General features: G+C 44.5%; 1 protein-coding gene across 5 annotated transcripts; it reads right to left on the reverse strand.

Moving 5' to 3' along the window:
- Positions 1-1,292: 1,292 nt before the first annotated feature.
- URB2 (URB2 ribosome biogenesis homolog) lies at positions 1,293-20,025 on the reverse strand. 5 transcript variants are annotated; one of them, XM_074863104.1, is made up of 10 exons: positions 19,982-20,025; positions 19,531-19,690; positions 18,161-18,337; positions 13,080-16,458; positions 10,979-11,139; positions 9,677-9,787; positions 8,513-8,755; positions 7,354-7,444; positions 5,571-5,710; positions 1,293-2,041 (listed from the first exon to the last, which is right to left on the reverse strand). In XM_074863104.1, exons 2-10 carry the CDS (start codon positions 19,654-19,656, stop codon positions 1,844-1,846), a joined length of 4,626 nt encoding a protein of 1,541 aa, XP_074719205.1. In that variant the 5' UTR covers positions 19,657-19,690; positions 19,982-20,025; the 3' UTR covers positions 1,293-1,843. The 5 variants fall into 5 exon arrangements, with proteins under 5 accessions (XP_074719205.1, XP_074719209.1, XP_074719207.1 ...); XM_074863108.1 differs by lacking the exon at positions 19,982-20,025 and adding an exon at positions 19,943-19,960; XM_074863106.1 differs by lacking the exon at positions 19,982-20,025 and adding an exon at positions 19,858-19,923.
- Positions 20,026-20,228: the final 203 nt, after the last annotated feature.

A 20,228-nucleotide genomic window follows, 5' to 3' on the forward strand; every position in this document is an offset into this window, starting at 1 on the left:
TCCCACTGCCTGGTGGGGCAGCAGTAATTGCCCTTCCCAACGCTGGCCCACATCAGCTTTTCAGCTTTGAAGTCAAATACAGAAATGGCACAGTGGTGTAGAGGGTCCAGCTTGGATGGAGTTAACTTGCTTCGTAGCAGCCCATATGGTGCTGTGCTTTGCATCTGTGGCTAGAACAGTCTTGATAATATGCCACTGTTGTGGCTACTTCTGAACTTGCACAGTATCAAAGCTTTCTCTCCAAGCTTCTTGTTCAGGACATGAGGAGCATCACCTCCAGTGTAAAGGATGAAGTTTTGCCAGCACAGGAGGCTCCACATGGCAAAGATGGATGAGGTGAGCAGGCACCAGCTGGAGTTGCAGAAGTAGCTGCCCCAGGGCCAGGGGCAGGCACTGCCCACGAGCTGCCAGTGGACACCCCTGCCAGGGACCTGACACCACGGCCCAGCCAGGGTCCCAGCGGAGGTCAGCCATGTGCCAGAAGTGCCCTACCAGGGCCACAGACAGCGGGACGGCACAGAAGGAGCATCAAGACAGCGCTGCCATGCCGTGCCATGGCCCTGCCCTGCCTGCCCTGAGGTCGAGGTCCAGCTCCACTTGCCGCAGCCCCCCCAGAGCCCTGCTCACCTCCCTCAGCTGTGCCATGTGGAGTCTCCTGCTCCAGCCAAACTTCCCCCTTTGGACCTTGTTATGAGGCAGATGGACCCAGTAAAAATCCACATTCCAGGCTTCCTCTGCCCACCCCCTACCTATAGATTTAAGCAGATAATCACATGAGAGTACTGAGTTCTTACTACTAACCTGCGTGCATGTGTGAAGACTGTTTTACCACTTACATAAAAGTTTAGATCTTTAGCCTTTATCATTTTCAAGAAAATAAACTTCTTTAGCTAATGAAAGGGCACTATTTGATAAAGCTTCTTACAGACTCAAATGTGATTAATTTACCACAGCTTATTAAATTACTGTCAGCTGAGCTACAATAAGTCCAGGGCTTGCTCTTAACCTAGAGTGAATGCAAAGCAACAAGGCTCAGCTTAAACCAAAAAGGTCTCAGATAGGTCTTGGTACTTAGCGTTTGTCACAAGCTAAAAATGTACACTGAGAGCGACCACAGCTCAGATGACTAAGTGTAATTGCTTAATGACAGTAAATCGACCAGAGCTCTAAGTAGTCAGTCTTTCTGATTATCAGGAGATCACAGGATAATACAGTGGGGAAGGAAATTCAATATAGGTCAGACCAGGTTGCTCAGGGCTGAACTCAAGAGCAAAACCAATCAAGCAAAGAGATACAAACTTTCAAATTTTTTACTGTATTTTCAGTTTTGCACAGTAACCTACCGTGCAGGTGTATAACATTCAGAAATTTCTTCAGTAACAAAATGTACAGTAACAGGGTACAAAAATAAACACTTTACCTGCTTTAATTCTGCTTACCATGTAAGCGAGAGCAGAGGAGTTATAACCCTCACCGGCTTTTACACCAGACTATTATTTCCCCAGAAAAGCACCATGATGTGCCAAAGCCTGAAGTCTGATACCTGCCAGACTGCAGCGAGCTCCCCAGGGCTCCCAGCGAGTTTGCCGGGGGCCAGCACCAGCGCAGCAGTTTTGCCCTTTGCGGCACGCAGCAGGACCAGATCTGACAGCACATCCTCCCTCCCCATTCCCCTTTTTCCCCATTATGAAGGCTGGCTGTACAGAGAGAGATGTAATCCATGTTTAGAGGACCCTCTTTGGATTTGATCTTATTAGTCATCCCAAACCAAACAGCAACTGAGGATTTTTTGAGCACTGCAAGATCAATTCATAAATGATTATGCAGCATCAGGCAGGATTCATCATGCAGTATACTTTTCCTCCCCCTGTTTTTTTGCTTTGTGGTAGTGGTTGTAATCATTATACAGATCCTTAAAGACCTCCCTTACACCTGCTGGTAGTGACACATTTAAGAACTTGATGTCCCGTTCAATGCAAAGGTCAAGGATGTGATATATTCCTTCTGTGAGATGTTTCTTCACAGCCGGATGCAAAGTCACCTATAAGAAGAACAAAACTGCATTAAACTTGAAGACAAAAAGGCAAGAAAATACCCTTTCCACAGTTGGTATACATTAAATGCTGACAATGTGTTATCCAGTGCATCAGACCATCTGGAACAGACCATTAGATAAAATCCAAGATTTTGACTTGTGCAATATTTACCTGATTTTTGCAAATATGGTTTGCAGAACAAGGATGGCCCTTGCAATAAAATCCACAAGAGTGCTACTATATACATTGCTGCGGAGGCAAAGACAGTGATCATCCTGGAATCACATGGAAACTCCTCAGCAGAAAAACTGTAATTAACAAATCCTAAAATACTTGCCCTGGATTACACATTTCAGTAGATTCTGTATGTCTCATATTAGCTGTACACTACTGAGCCTCAGTTTCAAATGAGCACTTCCTTTACGCTACACTATCATTTACACTGGGTAGTCAATCAATTTTAACTTATCACTTAACAACTTGATATTTATCAGCAATTTGTAGCCAAGAACTTCAACATACAAGCCTTAGTAAGAGAAGCCTTCAAAAAGCTCAGGAGATGAGCACTGCCTTGATCTGTTTTAACATCAGGAATCAGGTACCTTACCTGAAGTCATGCAGAAAGCTGAAAGAACACAAGGAAGGACTCAGTCTCAGTGCCCTGCTCCTGCCGTTACCCCTCAACCCCACAACCAGCACAACTGCCACCACAACCAGGAACATCAGCGCTGACTCTGGAGTCCTCTGGTGCTCCAGGGTAACTGAAATTTGTCCTGTGCTCACAAATCACTTGCTAAATACTTCACTGCCTGAAGCGGTGCTGGCCTCTGGCATAATCACATTATTTTTGCTGCAGAACCACTCTTATCTTTGCTGAATCCCAAAATTAGCTTTACGCCTCCAGACCTAAGCCTCTGCACTCCAGGCCTAATGAAAATTACATAAAAAGCTGTCATTAAAATTCAGACTTCTTTCTTCCTGAGGCAACTAATAAACTTTCTGCTAATGAAGTGCACTCCTAATCACTGTGACAGGCTCCTGCTCTCTTTCTGCCCTAAATGCAAAACAGCTAATATATTTTATTAGACCTGCTAACATAGCTGGGAAAAACATATAGCAGACATTAAGGCACATACGCTTTTCTTTGGATCTGTGTCCCTGAAGAGTTTGCGTGTCCAAAAAGTTGTCATTTTTCTCCCTCTATGTCAGTTGATCTATCGTCTGCTTTATAACAGGTGTTATTTCTCCCTACACCATGCACTGAAGTAACAGAAGAGTTGAGCATCACAGCTCCCAGTGAATGCACTGGGCTGGGCTCTCCCTTCATAGGGCAGAGAAATGCCTGAAGAGAACAAGGACAGGAAAATCCACAGCTATTGACAAGATGGACCAGATGTCCTCAGATACCTCAGAGCTGCAGTTAATGGAACTGCATCCCTCACACCACAAATTAATCTGGACCCATGCCTTATTTGGGCCATTCTTGCTTTGCAGCGCAGTTTCCCATAAACACCCTCCAATAACACTATGGGAAGCAGAACCAAAGATTTAAACAGCTGCCACTACTGGCTGGCAGTTAATTATGCTTGTAAGAGTTTTATGGTCTATATAGTTAACACAACCAATTTGTCAAGCATTACAGAGCTCTTGAAGTGAGACATTAAATGTGTGAAGAGGTATTTCAGTATTGCTGAATTAAGCAACAGCTCATAGACAACGAGGGAAAAGCACTGTCAACAGTATGAAAGAGGCTATAGATGCCACCCACTCCAGCAAGGAATCTTTCTAGATTAACACAAAATAATTCATAAGGGTATTTTATTTCCTGATATAAGGAGGAAGCACCGAGAGAACATGTTACACAACTACTCTAGGAGTAAGTGACTGTTCAGGCCAGTAGCTTTCACCAGTTTTAGTTTGCAGGCCCTTAAAAGGGTTCCAGTAAGTCTGCAGATGCCCATCTAAAGATTTCAATCTACCAACATGTTTTTCTCAGTTACCTTTGATGGACCCCCAGGGTCTTCAGATCACAGGCTGAAAGCCACTGATCTGGACTCAGAAGAGATGAATGGTTAAAGGAGTTTTTCTCTCCCTCTGCAGAGCAACATGAAAGATGTGTATGTGCCTCCCCTAAGACAGGCGTGCTGAGGCCTCCCCTTCCTCCAATATCCATCAATTCACACCAGTCTAATGAGCAAATAAATCATCACCTACTTGTGATCTATCTATTCTGTCAGACAGAAACACCCCTTTGTCAGAGCCTCTAGTGGCTCACTACACCAATTCTCCTTTCCACATCCAAAGGCTCCATGCATACATTACTGATCTGTGGTTTCAGCTATCATCCATCACTTTCCATTTCCCAGTGAAAGTACTGCACAAAACTTTCCTAGAAGTCTCATGAGACCTTGTGCTCCTGCTAATACTGAGATAAGTGTCCTTTCAACTTGAAAAGGTCATGTGACAATTCAAGTCAGGCTTTCTAACTTACATTCAGCGATTTAGATTACAGAGTTCAGAAATAGTTAAATAGAGCAGAAGTAATATTAATAGTAATTTGTCCCTAGTATTTGCTGAACTACTACATTTACTATGTAAACAATAACCAGTTTACCGGGAACACTAAATAACATGGCTAAAAACTGACATATCCCATTGTTTTGCTCACAAACCTTGCAAAAAAGATGGGCAATAGAGAAGACAGCTGAGTTTAAACTCTGTTGCACTGGTTACACCATAATCCTTCAGAAACACAGCACCAGTTAGGATACTTTTGTGGTAAGAGAGCCTCAAAACAAAGACTAAAATTCCTTTCTGTATTTCAGCCCATGCCCAGGCCAGAGTCACAAATAATCAATTTGCAGGTACTTGCAACACAAGCAGCATTCAAACCCTGGTGAAATCTAAATCCATTAGGCTGAACAGAATGACAGTTTGAACTTAGGTCTGGATGTGAGAAGCTACTGACCTGGCTCTGGCACCTGTAACAGCAGGAGTAGTTGTTTTCTGTAAAGATCTGAATGGTATCTTTGGTACAGAATGAGAATTACTGAAAAGCTAACAATTCTCCAGCTTAGCAACATTTTTTCCATTCACTTACTTATTTAGACCAGATTAAAAAATAGTTTTCTGGAGAATTTTTCTCCATTACTCTGCCAGATGGGGCCCTAACTGCTATCAGTCCTGGACAGCTGAGACTAGCTGGAAGAACCACCTAACTGCCACATGAAAAAAAAAGCAACAACCAACATGACAGAAAAGCAGAGCAGTTCTGTAAATAGGCATTGCATTGTTTTGCCTTAAAAAAAACACAGCCCGCACCTTCAGAAAGTTTTCAGGAGCTGGATAAGAAAGATTCTCAGAAATTCTTGCTCAAAATAACAGGGAGTCTGGATCAAACCTGTATCCCCATGACACACAGCAATTTTTATAACTTCACAGATTTTACAAAACTTAACACAATTGCCTTTGGAACAGGAGCTCCAAAGCCAGCACAATACCATGGCACTTTCAAGATGGATGAGAACACATTACCTTCTGCAATTCAGTCACATACTGAGCCACAATGAAAGCAGAAAACACAGTAAAGTCCTCCATTTCTGCAGCAATATGAGTATACATCCGTTCCACCAAGTGCGCACACTTCAGTATAACTTCAAACTCATCTGTGTTGCCTGAAACAGAAAGTGAGTTGCAGCCTGGCATTTGAGGCTTAAAAACACCAGGAAAAAAAATCAAAGAATCACCCAGTCTTCCGTGATTCTTGAACTAGATGAAGCCAACACCAGCTTGCCCATTTTATCTTCTTTTCTTATCAAGCCACAGCTGAGAGGTCCCCCACACCCCTACAATACACCACATTCATCTTTTACAATGGTTATTTTGTAAGAGCACACTGATTCCAACTCCACGTGCACTGCAAAGCAAAAAGTATTTGTTATAGATGCTGAAGTACTAAAAGCAGCAGCTCTGATCCCTCCCACGATTCAGTCCCAACTAGTGCTGTGGAGGAGAGAACAAGGAGACAGGAAAATTACATCCTCTACCTACAGAAAATCAGAACATGTCTCTTAGAAACAGCATAGTAGGAAAGCTTGCTGATGAGATCTATTATGTGGAATATAGCAGCAAAAGCCACATCACTGGAGATATTTAAAGTGAGACTGGAGACATCACCTGAGAACTCACTCTGCAGGCAGAGAATGAAGAGAACTAATACAAATGAGGGAGAAGGGAAATCTATAAATTACTTTCATGCTATCTGTTATGAAAATAGAACAATCCTGCAAAGATAAACAGCATGTTTTTCAACTTAAGGATGCCGCGTACCTGTAATTTTCGTGTGACCCTTGCCTTAGGTAAACATATTGCAGAAGCAAGCAAATTCTCAAAGTTTGGCCCCAGTTTAATGCACCTTTTCCTCTATCACTGAGCCTCTGTTAGTATATTCCTCAATGATACACTTACATTTGCCCGCAGTTATGGGCAATGTATCAGCTGAGATAAATCTGAACATGTCATGAGCTGTAGGACATCAGTGGAAAGCTGGGATACAACCAGTTGCAGGCCAAGAAGTCAACTTGTCTCAAAACATCACCACTGGTAATGACAGGGTATTTGTGTCCTCACCAGCATAATGCACAGGATGACTACTTAGTCACCGAGAACATCTTTGACTTGGCTACTTTGACAACACAAATTCTTTAATAACCTCGAGTAATTTATTTTTTTTTTTGCTCTTCCTTTTGAGACAATTAACTACACTAATTCCAAATCCTTAGCCATACAGATGTATCATCTAATTCCAAATGATGCTTCAGATATGTGTAATGTTCTGGCTTTATGCTTAGCATAGAATGGTGACAATTCAGGTCTGTAGTAAACATAGTTTCAGCCTCAAGAAGCTCCATTTAGTAGGACTGATTTGGGGCTATAACTCAGGCATACTAGCATGTATTACTAGCCAGCATGCTTTCAGGCACAGGGGTTGATAGGAAGGGCAGAAATTGGGCCCAGCAAGCCTTACCAGTTGCTGTCTACTTGCCAGCCAGTCAGTGAAGAATACTTTATTCACCTAAAGCAGTGCTGTCTGCATGCAGCTCCACAGGAGCCCCAGTTATCTTTGTAAGCCCACGATACTACAAAGCTCATCCTCTATATTCCATAAAGGACAGATAGGGCTAACAGTTTTAATGCCACAGCTAGGTTTTGAAGACTTTGCTTCTGGTGTCAGGCTGCCCTGTTCTGCATCTCCTCTTCTAGAATACACAAAATTACAGTGTGTATATATAACATAAAAGTGGAAAATATATGGTACCTCTGTCTCCTTTCTGACGTCCTTCGTGCATCACAGAAACAACTAGACGATGGAAACTGTTCAAAAAAGATGGTGCTGCTTTCAACAGTACCTGCAGAGACATGAAATAAAAACACCTGAGATTATGCAGTAAAGGAAGTGGAGAGGGTGAAGGTACACCACCCCATAGTCTGAAGGAAATCAGTTCATGTGAAGGAACCTATTATAGAGCTGTCAGGAACAGAGACTATCTTTTCATTCTGCATCCATACAGTACCTAGCACATGAGAATCCTGGAGCAGGATGGCAGTCCTGGCCATATTCAAACATAAATAACAAGTAAACATCATATTAGAGTTACTTCATCTCTCCAAAGCAGCATTTGATTTAGTACCCTAATGTCTAGGGAATCTGTTCTTGCTGGTAGAGAACCCGTGTAGCCAGACAGATTCACAGAACACAGGGTTCAGTAGCACTACAGATCACTGCGTGAAAACACAGATCACTGTGAAAACAGCCTGCATGAGCAGCTTTCTACCACAGGTTTTTGCAAGGGCATTTTAGCAATGCATACTGCCTTGCTTTTCAAATTTGCTATTTCGCCATCTTTAACTTTCTTCGCTCTCAGTCCTAATACAAGTGCATGAGGCCCCTTTGCTTTTTTCTTCCACCTCTGCCTACATATTCCATGTAGGAGTATCTCCAACCCTGTGCAAGTCCTGGCACATCTTCACCTTCCCATGCCACAGGGCTGACAAGAACACCAGGATGGTACAGTGTTTCAAGGTCACCAACTTCTAACATGTCTAAGCCCTATTTTAAAAGGACTGAAGAATCTTGATGTCCAGTGAGAATGAGGTCCTAGAGCCTGAGCCATTTGTGCTTCTAGAAATCAATCACTAAAACCAGGGAAAGTTTTATGCTAATCTAGCATCAGATGTTGATAAGCAATTTGCTGCTAGAGACCCAACAATGCAGGCATAAAATGAAGGAGGAGAGCAACAGAAATGATGGCATTTTGAGATTCCCAGCCTTTTAAATGACAAGCAGTACAAAGCACTTTCATAGTATCAGGACAAATTATTTCAAAACTGCTATTAAAAAGAAAAATTCTCATCATTGGCCTCTGTGTTGGTTCTTTCTACCTTTTCCCCCTTCTCCCACCCCTTCACAGATATACCTTCGGATGACACTGCACAATAGAGAAGAGCACTTCATGGACTCCCAGGAAGACACTGCGATACTCTTCTGTCTTCACATGATCCAGAGGGACTGTTAGGAGAATGCTGAATGCCAATGACACATGGTGTGGATTCAAGAGAACCCCTTCTCCTTGCCTTAGCAGAGCTGCTACTGTCTCTAAAATAGGTACAACTATTGTGGAAATCAGTGACTGGTCCTGACAGGCCTCTTTGGTTTGCATCTACAAGAAGACAGGAAACAGATAAGGAGTGCATTAGCCACATAATCACTAGCATTTGCACACCAGGGAACCATAATACTCTGACTTGAGTCCATGGAACTAGACTGGTGCAAGCTGGCTTGGCAGGGAGACGCCTGCACTTCAGCCATTTTCATGCAGCTGTACCCTGGTCGAGGATGCATATGATACATTTCAAGCCAGCACTGTTGTGAATGTGGAATTGTAATGACTCCCCAGCCCCCTGACAACCAGCACCTCTTTGCACCTCCTCCCATGAATCAATTGATGCAGTTATCTCCTTTACAAGCATGCAGACCTATCAAAAAAAGGCAGTAATTGCATGCTCACGATTCCCAGGCATGCAGAGCCAACCTCTGACAAATTCTGGTCTACAGACACCGTCACCATGAGAGAAGAAAAGCCTACATCACTGTGTTTATATGCTGTACAAATGAAGGACAGGAAACCTGGGTTTGGTCATTTTCAGTTAAGTTTCCCATTCATAATTCAGTGAATCGATATTATTATTTTTTAATATGAGCACTTTTTTCTTTTTGTTTTGCTGCAGGTGGCTTCTGCTGCGACATGTGGCTGACAGTTACCTTCTCGTTTGGACAGGAGGAAGGACGGGAGACTCTGACTCTCTTCTCTGCAGCCTAACAAGTTTCTCCCAAGCTCCCGATTACATGGTGCAGTCCCAGAGAATTACTGATAGTAAGAAATGGATGACCTACACACTGCACTCACAGGATGAGATTTACTTGATGCAGGAACAGAGAAAGGGTCTAGACAAAAGGTGAATCTGGTATGTATCCACAACTTTTTTGTTCCTGTATGCCTCTGTGCATGTTAGATGTAACTGATACAGACTCCAACAAATAAAAGGGACAGGTAATGAAGTTACAATAAAGAGATACTTACAGCTAAAGCTGTGATTATCTGTGGGCTGGCAAACCAGAAAGCTTTCTCTTTGTCTCCACTTAATGGGCAGCTGAGCAACAATTTGGTTAGCGTAACAGCTGACAATACTTCCTGCAGAAAGCAGACTGATGATCAGTCACAGGCACAAGATACACTGGCTCCTTTCAAGTACAGAAGAGCTCTTTTTTGAGCATCACCAGAGCCTTGACACATGAAAGTCCTCCCACCAACACATCTCTGTGGAAATTGTGAAGTAAGCAGCAGCTCAACAAAATTCAATATGCTGAGCAGCACTGGCCCAAATGTACTGCACGCCACATTTATTTTAGAATCAACTTACTGTACAGAAAGGCTTATGTGATTTTTAAGAAAGGAAAGCCTTCTCCTTCAACTACCACTAGATAACAGAGGGAAGCAGAAGGAATACAGGAACACCAGTACACGATATGCCACGAACGATGCATTTGGCAGAAGGGCTTTTTTTACTTGCTGGCTGTTATGACAGACTGATAAAAGAAACATATTACAAGCTATACTCAGGTGGCAGGAATGATATGCACAGTACAGGAATTCCAGATACACTTACGAAAAGACATATCAAGAATTGATGCAGCATATCTGTGTCTATTTCTGACAAGTAAGACAGATCCAGATAAACCCCCAAGTTTAATCCAAGTTTCATTTTCAAGTCACTGAGCTTTCTAGAGAGGGTACAGCTGGATTTTTTGCCAGAAGTGTTCCATATGTCACCACTGCTGCTTAAGCTGCTCTGCAGAAAGGCATTGTATTTAAAAAGCTACTGAGTGGTATCTGGTTACTACAGAGTAAAAGCCTTTATAGAGACAAGTAGCAAAAGCACAGGTGCAGTTTTGGTTTTACTTAAAAATGCCAGCATTTCTAAAAGTGCCTTTAACCCTAGTAAGAAGCGCCACAGGCAAGCAAGGGTTAAACTCACTGACTGCTAGTATGTGTTGTGCAAGAGTTCTGATCAGCAAGAAGAAAAAATTTCAGCATGGCTTGGAACATCACAGCTGTGTGACTTCTGTTGACAACACATGGAATTAAGACTGCTGAGTCCTTAAACTGAACAGAAAGTTTTTCCAGTAGGTTTCCATGATCTTTCCACCTCTCAATTTATATCCAGAATGTAACTCAGCACAGTCACCAAGCCCTTAACCAGGTAAATGAATTTGACCTGACCACTGAACATAAAGCAGGAAGAGAAAAAAAAATATTCCAACAAAACTTTTTCAAGACACAGAAAACTGAAGAAGCTGACAATAAACTAAGCTCGTGCCTTACTTTAGCATTCTGTTGCCAAACATTCCTCATTTCAAGTCCCTGCAGCACCAGCCTCATTATGGTATAAAACTCCTCTGCAGAGCAGTTTCCCAGCAGCTGGACAAGTACCTCTGTCAGCTCCTCCTCCATGCTGTGGATCACCTGGGTTGTGATTGCAGGACCTGCATATTCAGGAGACACAAGCATGCCTTAATCAATTCCCAAGACGGGGACTTCCACAGGTAAGAACAGGGCAAATTGAACCTTAAAACAGCTCTTGGTACCTTTTTAACAATCAAATGCATAGAGAGCCCCATGCTTTCCCTTTACCTCCTTCTCTAATAGTGCAATGAACTGCTGTTCTGAAGTATTTCCTACCCTAGGGTTCACAGAGCAGTCAAGATACCAATAAAAAGCCTTCAGCAGTATGGAAATACTACAGGAAAGTGCGCACAAGCCAAGGGAGTAGGCTCAACAAGCCACAGGGCTTTAATACAAATGCTGGCCAGAAAGCCATCACAAGTCACAAAAGCATTAAGCCGACAAAGTTTAGGTCTCTGCTGACCGTATGTCACACTCCACACTTACTCAATTATTAGGCAGTAGGCAGTCCTAGACTAGCTTATATCTTAACTGATTCTGAAGGCTCATTTTTTAGTTCCACAAGTATCCACAGGATCTGTGGCAATACCAAGTCTTCCTCAACAGGAATCCATATTTCATGTTACTGAATACTTATTTATCAGAAATTCTTACAGCTTTTTACAATGATTAATTATGTCTCCAGGCTAAAGCACTTTACCAATCTTACAATACTAAAATGAGGCATAGGATGAGAGAGAAAAGAGTCAGCAGAAAAATTACAGCAATTGAGACGTCCTCACGGTCCCTAGTTTTAATGTGAAATCCCTGCTCTTGGTGCCCGTACTGAACCCCACAATGCTGAAGGATCAAAATGCAGGCCGGGGAAGAGCCAGACTAAGCCTCTATCTATGTGTAAATTCTAGCTCAAACTCAACTGCGCAAATTCAAGATCATATTTTCTGCGGAGAGCTGTGTTCTGTTCTTAACTACCTAATGCCAACATAAACATTGAGAACATGACTGTAGTTCACTTGAGCAGTAGCCTCCAAAGTGGGGTGCACACAAGACAATCCATCAGGGTGCAGGAATTATAAATAAAATATCTTTAATAAATAAAATAAAATGTAAAAAGTGTTTATTTCATCTTTATCTCATGCTTTTTAAACTTTGTGTATGCTTTGTAATGTACGTAGTAGACTAGTAGAGTAGCACACGCATATAATTTATAAACATATATTGAGGCTGCATGCTCAATTTATTTTTTTTTTTACTGATAGGTGTGCACAATCAAAAATGTTTGGAGACCACTGCACTAGGGCATGCTAATAGTAAGTTTGACAAATTCCATCTGTCTGAAGAAGTCAAAGAGAACAGTTACACCTGTGCTGCATTTAGTTCCTCTCTCTTTCTGAATGAGACAATATAAAGGAGCCATTAGGTCACACAGCTGGCAGGAGAGGTTTTTCATATCATTTCTAGCCCTGACTCTTTATTTCATGGGGGTCAAGGGCCTGGTCTGCCAATCTCATACAGACTTTATCAGAATTACAGGTGTTCAGCATCCTTAACAGTTAGGTGAATTTCATTGTTCTATAACCTCACTTATGCGGTACAAAAATAGATTAGTATTTTACTGTAAGGTCCCCCAAGATCCTCGGATGAGACATATCAGATCTGACCTGGCACACATCAGCTGCTTCAGCGGGGTCCTACTACACTAACTACACGAGTAGGACACTGCACCTTCAGCCCTATGTCCAGAAGTATTACGTGTCAGCTACTGTCAAAATGCTCTACAGGGATGAGTAACTCAGGACCTCAACTTTATTAAGGTGCTTACATCTTCCAGAAGGTCATTACCAAATTAGATGGTGGCTATGGTCCAGGTACTACAACACCGGCTCCTTGAAAATTTTCCTGTTATGCATTTATAAAAGGATACCTACTACTTTAACACAAGTAAATAGATACAGACTTTACAAAAAGCTGTATGTTTTGCTAAATTAGCAAAGAAAGTGGAGAAAGGGAGTTTTCATACCAGTGAGAAGCTTTTTTATAGCAAAAACAACCACGAGCGCAGTTTCTTTTCCAGGATACAGCTCTGGCACGGAGCAGAAGACTGTTAGGAACTGCAACGCAGACTGAAGGAACTGCAGATTACTTCCTGCACAGGGCAGCTCTTTCAGTATCTGAGAGTAAAATTTTTGGTACAGTTTAATACGGGGTTGCTCCAAAAACCCACTGGGCTCCTTCTGCCAGCCCTTCCTGACAGCACGGCTCAGATCTGCTTTGAGAAGAGTAGTGACAGATGGTATGAATGCTACAGGCAAAGGCTGGTTTGGGGTGTTACTCTGAAGACCGTGTTCGACAGTTCTGACCATCTGCAGAACTACTGGCTCCAACAGAGCAGACAGCACATCCGCAGACTGCAGCTTCTTTTCTGGCAGCTGCTGAAGGTAGAGCGTGACGACGTGACACAGTGTGGTGAATGCCATGAGCAGTAACTGCCCAGCTGCAGGATTCCAGTTTTTCCCACCTTTGCTTTTGGCTGCACCAATGTCTGGCTTGCAGCTCACCAGGAAAGACATGAACTTTTCTAAGTTGAGCCTCACACTTTGCCTTCTTTCAATAATCATCTGAAGAAAGTTTTCCAAAAAGGCTTGGACTTCCTGGAGATACTGTGCCCAAACAGGAACAGTCAAGACATCGGTGAAGAATTTGCTAGCTCTAAGCTGTGAGGTCATGACAACCTCAAGAACATCACTGGCATGAAACACCTTAAAAACAGAGCTGGCATTCCTGCCAGCTTGCAGGCACCTCAGGAGGTGAAAACAGGTACTTAAAAACTTCAGCAGTAACTGCTTGCTGCAAGAGACACTCGCCTTGGTATTGGCTAGCAGGGACAGCAGCACCAGAAAACACCGGGTACAGTCAGAGGGAAGAAGACTGTCTAGTTTCAGAAGAGAAGCAATTTCTAGCAAACCCAAGCAGTTTTCTAGCTGACTTTCTTTCAGGATGACAGGGCAGCCATTTTGTGCTAACAATACTATACACTGGGCAACTTTCTCCAGTGTTTTCCACGGCAAGCTGAGCTCATCCTTCAGCAGTTTGTTTTCTGACAGTGCTTCCAACGGGTCAACAGGTCTGAAAGGAGCCAGGATTTCTTCATGCCAAGGGATACTACCTGCAGACAGCTGCTGAAGTGGCAGATCTACTGAATCCCTGGCAGCAGCAGGCAGCAATCCAGTGAACTGACGAATAAGACTGGTCAGAAAAGCACAGTGCAGGACCTTCATTTCCGGGAGAAAGGAGCTATACATCAAACCAAGAGATACATTTCCAGTGCTGATGGCAGACTCCTGGTCTGTGGCAGCTTCCTGAGCTTTGGCCAGTACTAATGTCTCTAGAAGTACATTTGCAATGTACTCTACATCTTTCAGGGAAATATATGGCAACAGGATAGTTAGGTTGGAGATGACAAGGTGCCAGTGTGCCGTGGGGTAGGTAAGATCACTTATTGCACTGATATCTTCATCCCATGGTTCAGATTCTCCCCTGCTCATGCTGGATCTCCCAGACTTCAGGATAAAAGCTGCAGCATGCTGCAAGGCCTGTAGGTCAGCTTTGGTCTGCATTAAGATCATCTTCATTTTCTGAAGTGTGAGTAGTTCTAAGCAGTATTTACTAGTGGAGGCAAAACTATTTGCAAGTTCCATGACTCTCTCCCAACACTGCTCCTCCACACCAGGGAGGAAAGCTGAAATGCCCCAGTGCCTTGCAGCCAGTTCAGTAACAGCACCAGCCATTTCAGCGGTAGGAGACACATATTTACTGCAGCTAACACCAAACAAAGTGTCTACTTCAACCCAAGTGTAAACAAGGAGGAGAGCAGAGTCACTAGCCTTTCTTAGCCAAAGGTCTGACTTCTCTTCCTTTCTTCTAGGAGCCTGCAGCAGCTCCATCAGCGGCTGAATTATTCCCTTCTGCATCTTTGCCAGCAGACTCTGAGTGCGAAGGACCACAGAGGAAGGAGTGACATCATCTAAGCTCCTCATGTTGAACAGAAAAGCGTGCAGCACCGAGCTCACCGACAGCAGCTTCAAGGCTGTGTCAGCTGACCCTTCAAGAGCAGGAATGATAAGGGTCTGGCATTTCTCCACGAAGAGACACAAAATGTCCAGAATCTGGTTGGGTGGCAGTTCAAGGAGGCACTCACGAAGCTTTACTGTCAGGCCCGCAGAGAAGACGGGCAGCCTCAGTTCATCAGCAGCTGGCCGGCAAAGGACTGTCAGCACCTCCTCAAAGAGCCGTGGGAACTGTCGCAACTTGGAGTAAGTCTGAAACATGGTGCTGATGAGGGCCTCCTGGGGCTTCTTTGTACGCTGCTCGGAGGCCTTGGCATCAACCCAAGTCGAGGCCACTAAGTCATCCAGGTCTGGCTCTACTATAAGGTGGTTTAACGACATCAAGAGTTTGAGACATCTGAACCATGCAGGGATGGAAGCTTGGGAGTGTCCTATCAACATCTGGGCGAGCTTGCGGTAAAACCCAAACTGTACCTCCTTGTGCCGGATACGGTCACTGGCAACATTATAGATATCACTGCTAAGCACCAAATTCAGAAGCTGTTCCAAAGCGAGCAGCTCCATGCTCCAGTCCGCAGGGGAGAGCGTGTCCTCCCTCATGCCCTGCTGTATGCCAGAGAGCCTGAGACAGCCAAAAAGCCTGCTGAGCATGTGGAAACACACAAGGTGATTTTCTGCCTTACAGTACGCGTCCAGAAAGAGCTTATACAGCAGGGACACCGAACCCGCCACGACAGCTCCATGGAGGGCAGGTTCACAAAAGCCACTGCCCAGCTTGGTCTGCACTGTCTTGACTGGTAGCAAAAGACTCTTCAAAGCTCCTTTCTTCTTCTCCTGGACTTCCTGTTCTGGCAGCAGTTCCTCTTTGTAGGATGAGAAAAGCTCAGGCGGGAATAATGCAGCCTGCAGCAAAGTTTCTACTTGGTTTCGGATTTCCCTGCTCAGGTGCTGACGCACATGGTTGTCATCTGCTTGTGTCCAGCTCCTCGCAGTCAGCAAGTGCCTCAGGAGCAGACATGGCTGGAGCAAGTGACTTGACACTTGCCCAAACACACGATTTGGGTTGGTTTGCTGCCTCTGGATCAGGAGGTACTGAGCAAAGGTAAGCTGGAGGACGCTGAACAACTGGGAGCCCACAGCATTGTCAGAAGCCAGCTGCTGACATGCCAGCTTGGACAGCTTGCTGAGGAGATCAACCAAGAGCTCACACTTTGCTGTGTAAATGATGGAGAGCGAAGGAGTAGAAAGGATGCCACTGGAGCAACTCAGTACTGTGCCAATGTTTTGCTGTGTTTTTTGAGAACAGGCTTCTGATAACCTTTCATTTATGACCTGAAGATTAGAAAGAAAGGAAGGGGAAAAAAAAAAAAAAGTCAATTTTGCACACAAAGATAAAGCTCATCATAATGAACCAACACCACCTTCTGTGAGCTCTGGCTGCAAGAAGGAAGCAACAGGGACCTGCCAACAGCTGCTGCTGGGCCTCTCACATTGTAGGTCTCAAACTAGAAGTTCCTCTGGCCAGAACTGTGTCTCTGCATTTGTCTGCACCACAGGATGAGTGGGGAAGCCCTCGTTCAGTACATGTGCTACTGGCAACACTGTTAAGACTGACCATACTCAATCCTAATAGTTGATCCTGCAGAAAGGGAGTAAGGGTAAATTTCCTCCCATCTCGCAAGGTCCCCAAAATTAAGCTCCAAACAAAAAAAACCCAACAAACCCCACATAACACATGTCCCACCTTTGATCCAGGAAGCTTATTCAGTAAGAATATCCATGACTATATGTCATCTTTATATTTTAAAAAAAGCCATTTTGCCGTGTTGTTATCTGGAATGTGAAGAACCATTCTCTATCCTCTTTGAGGGATACACCATTCCAAAGAATTAACATTTACTTGAACTTGCACTTCCCTTTCTTTTCTCAAACTTTATGTCAATTTCCTATGGTTTTCTACTTTGACCACCTTTTTATTTGCCACTCCAGCTAATCTTGTCAGAAAACAAATTCAGTTGCAATTTACAAATCTGCCTCTATACCAGAGTTAAAAACCTCATCTGTCTCCTTACTCCTTGTAGTGGGTGGTCCATCTCCTCAGCTCAAGCCCCACTGGACTAAAACAAATTCTTAAATTCTTTCCAGTGGACCCTCTACCACCTCTCTACTTGGTCTTTAGGGTATTCTGGCCTGTACCTCTCACCTAATCTTCAACCAGACAGGTTTTCACACCCAGACCACGTTTACATTTTGCAGACTTTCTGCGTAACATCTCTGAAGCACAGATTTCATCCAACCAATTCTCTGTACTTCACAACTTGATTTCTGCAGGTAAAGGCAATCTTCTCCTGCTTTCTTCCAACCAGATCACAACTAAAAGGGTCATTTTACCAGTCATTTTGACTGCCTTTACAGCCATCTGCTAATTCTGCTCTTTCTGTAACCAGGAAGCTGAAGAAGTTATACTTTCTGGTTCAGTTCTAAACTCTAACTGAAGTCTCCCCCATTCACTCTCAGCTGAGGGTAAAATAATGATATGACTAAGATCAATAAGATTCGGTGCCACCATCAGTCATCCTAAGAAGCTGCGGGACCTGCTGAACAGCACGCCACAATGCACAGGTTCTCAAGCCAAACACAATGATGAGCCCCACAGTGGGGGAGAATCTCTCCCTCCCTAAGACTCCCAGGCAAAATGTCAATATAAGCAGTAAATAATACAGAAGAGCAACATACGGAACTGAGCCTTTACTCACCTATTGAAATACTTAAAACGCTTCACTCTCTGATAGTTTGAAAACACCGAGAGGAAGATTATTATTAGAATGCCTTGCCATTTTCAGCCTTAGTGCTGCACAAATACAAACTGTATTACAAAGCAGAAATAAAGGAGTTTTTAGTAGAGGTCCCAAAAGCCATCAGAGTAATTATTATATATTTCGTGAAATACTCTATACTGTGAGGAAGAGTCATGTACTGTAGAAGACACACACTGCTATCCAGCATGTTACAAACTATCCACAGTTTTAGTTACCTGTGCAATCGAGAAACTGAGACCTATTGTCTTCCCGCTCTTTAAGAGATTCTGTAGTCTTTTACTATGGATAACGTTGTCTAGATAGGCCCAGAGCTTCTCAACAACTTCATCCTCTAGTTCAGGTTTCTTATTGTAGTATGAAACTAACGCATGGCTCACCCAATCGAGTAATACCTGTTAACAAAGGGAAAAGAAGTAATCTTTAATAACCCCCATGCGAAAACAAGACAAAAGTAGTACCTATTCACAATTACAGCAGTCACCTTGAGAACTGCTCTACATCCAAGCAGAAGAGACTCTGAACGAGCAGAGAAGTCCACCCCTGTAGGTTTCAATTCCTAAGAGCTTTCATTCTAAATCCAGTGTCAGCCCTGTGCTCCCCTGTATCACCCCAAAACAGGTTTCAGGAGTCAACATCCTAAGGCCCTTTCATCAGGACATAATTCTAACAGTTGATACTGAATAGCAAATGTAGTCTTTTAAATCAAAACTCAAAAGAATCAGATGGCTTTAACTTCCTGACAATTGCTATTCCTTTCACATCCTCCTCTACACATGTTTGAATTTACTACCTAGAAATTCAGGCCTAGGAGTCTGGATGTGTGCGAACTGGAAAAGCTTGAAACCTACTCATTTAAATTGTTGATTTTAAAATAAAATTACAGTGTATGGCTAGGTTTAATCTTCTAAGTAACCTAAATAACAAAAACTCAAAACAGGGATCTCGAGTGGTGCAAACCCTAGACCCCACAAAACTGCTAGGCTGGAGGAGCAGCACAAGACACCCCTCACTTGGGGAAACACTAATCAGACCTTCAGGAAACAGGCTCAAAAGAAAAGACTTGAGGGGAGAGGGTGGGTTCCCAGCAGAGAACACCAAACCGCCTTTCAAGGAGAAGCCCGTGAATCCACAGGGCCCTCTTTGTTTGGACAAGTTTAGAGGACCAGAAAACAGGCATCTAGCTACAGTCAGTTCTCCCACCCTTAAGTTGTTCTTAACTATGACTAGAAGCATCAGACTTTAGAAGGTCCTGTATAGGATGTAATAACCAATGCTAGTGACAGCTCTCATCTATCTAGGAGACAGAACACAAGTACCACCCTCTCCGTAAGAAAGACCTTCTTCCTGCCCTAAAGCAGATCTTTCTGCTGAAGCAACCTGAAAGACAGCGTTATGAAAACATTTCATATAACCTCACCGAAATCAAGAGCTGCCCACAATTCCACACCAGAGGTATATCTGCACTGCTACCTAGGATCAAATGCTTAAGCAACTAGATCTGGATTTTATGACTCAATTCGTCCCCAGCAGCAATTAACTATCGGGATCTTTTTTCTTTTGCTGCTTACCATTTAAAAATACTTACTTGCTCCTTATTAGGAAGCACACACTGGTGAGAAATCCACGCAAAACGGGCTAGTTTGAGTTTGTCTTCCCAGGAAGTCTTGGCGCTTTTCAGCTTCAGGTAAATCCCAGAGTAGATGGCTGCCATGGGGACAGCACACGGGAGAGGCGCAGAGACACGACTGAAAGAAAGGTCGGACAAGGAGAAGGCGGTCGGACGGGAAGGTGGCCCCGCACCCCACCTGTCCCGGCGGCCGCACGCGCCCACCCGCCGCTCAGGGCCCAACCGCCTCCCCCTCAGCAGGCCACGCCGGGGCCCCGCACACCCCCGCTCTCCCCTCTCCCCGACCTCTCGCCTTCCCCCCCTCGCGGGGATCTCACCCCCGCCCCCCGCCGCCGCCGCCGCTCCGCTCCGCTCCCGCCCCGGCCCTCACTGTCCCGCCGGGCCGCGCCGCGCCTCACGCTCCACCCACCCTCCCCGCCGACCTCTGTCCCCGCCAGGCAGCGCCAGCCGATCGCTGATCCCCAATCGCGGGAGGCGGCGGGGGCGGGGAGCTCGCGCCCATTGGCGGCCGGAAGGCGCCTGCGCGCGGAGCGGCCCCGGCCCCGTTCCCCCCCCCCCGCCCCCCTCCCGTGACCGCCCGCCCGCCCGCCGCGGCGTGTGTCAGCCAGCCATGGAGCGGCCGCCGCCAGCCGCCGCCGGCCCCCGGGCGGCACCGG

This window comes from Strix uralensis, chromosome 3, assembly GCF_047716275.1.
Source record: "Strix uralensis isolate ZFMK-TIS-50842 chromosome 3, bStrUra1, whole genome shotgun sequence".
Taxonomy (NCBI): Eukaryota; Metazoa; Chordata; class Aves; order Strigiformes; family Strigidae; genus Strix; species Strix uralensis.

Bases quoted from the DNA above. Each gene is read 5' to 3' on its own strand.
- URB2 (XM_074863104.1), bottom strand. From the start codon at position 19,656: ATGGCAGCCATCTACTCTGGGATTTACCTGAAGCTGAAAAGCGCCAAG. The intron at 11,140-13,079 runs GTATGAAAACTC...CTGAATATGCAG, and splicing joins TATAAAAAAGCTTCTCACTG to GTCCTGCAATCACAACCCAG. The intron at 7,445-8,512 runs GTATATCTGTGA...ATGTCTCTGCAG, and splicing joins TTGTGCAGTGTCATCCGAAG to GTACTGTTGAAAGCAGCACC.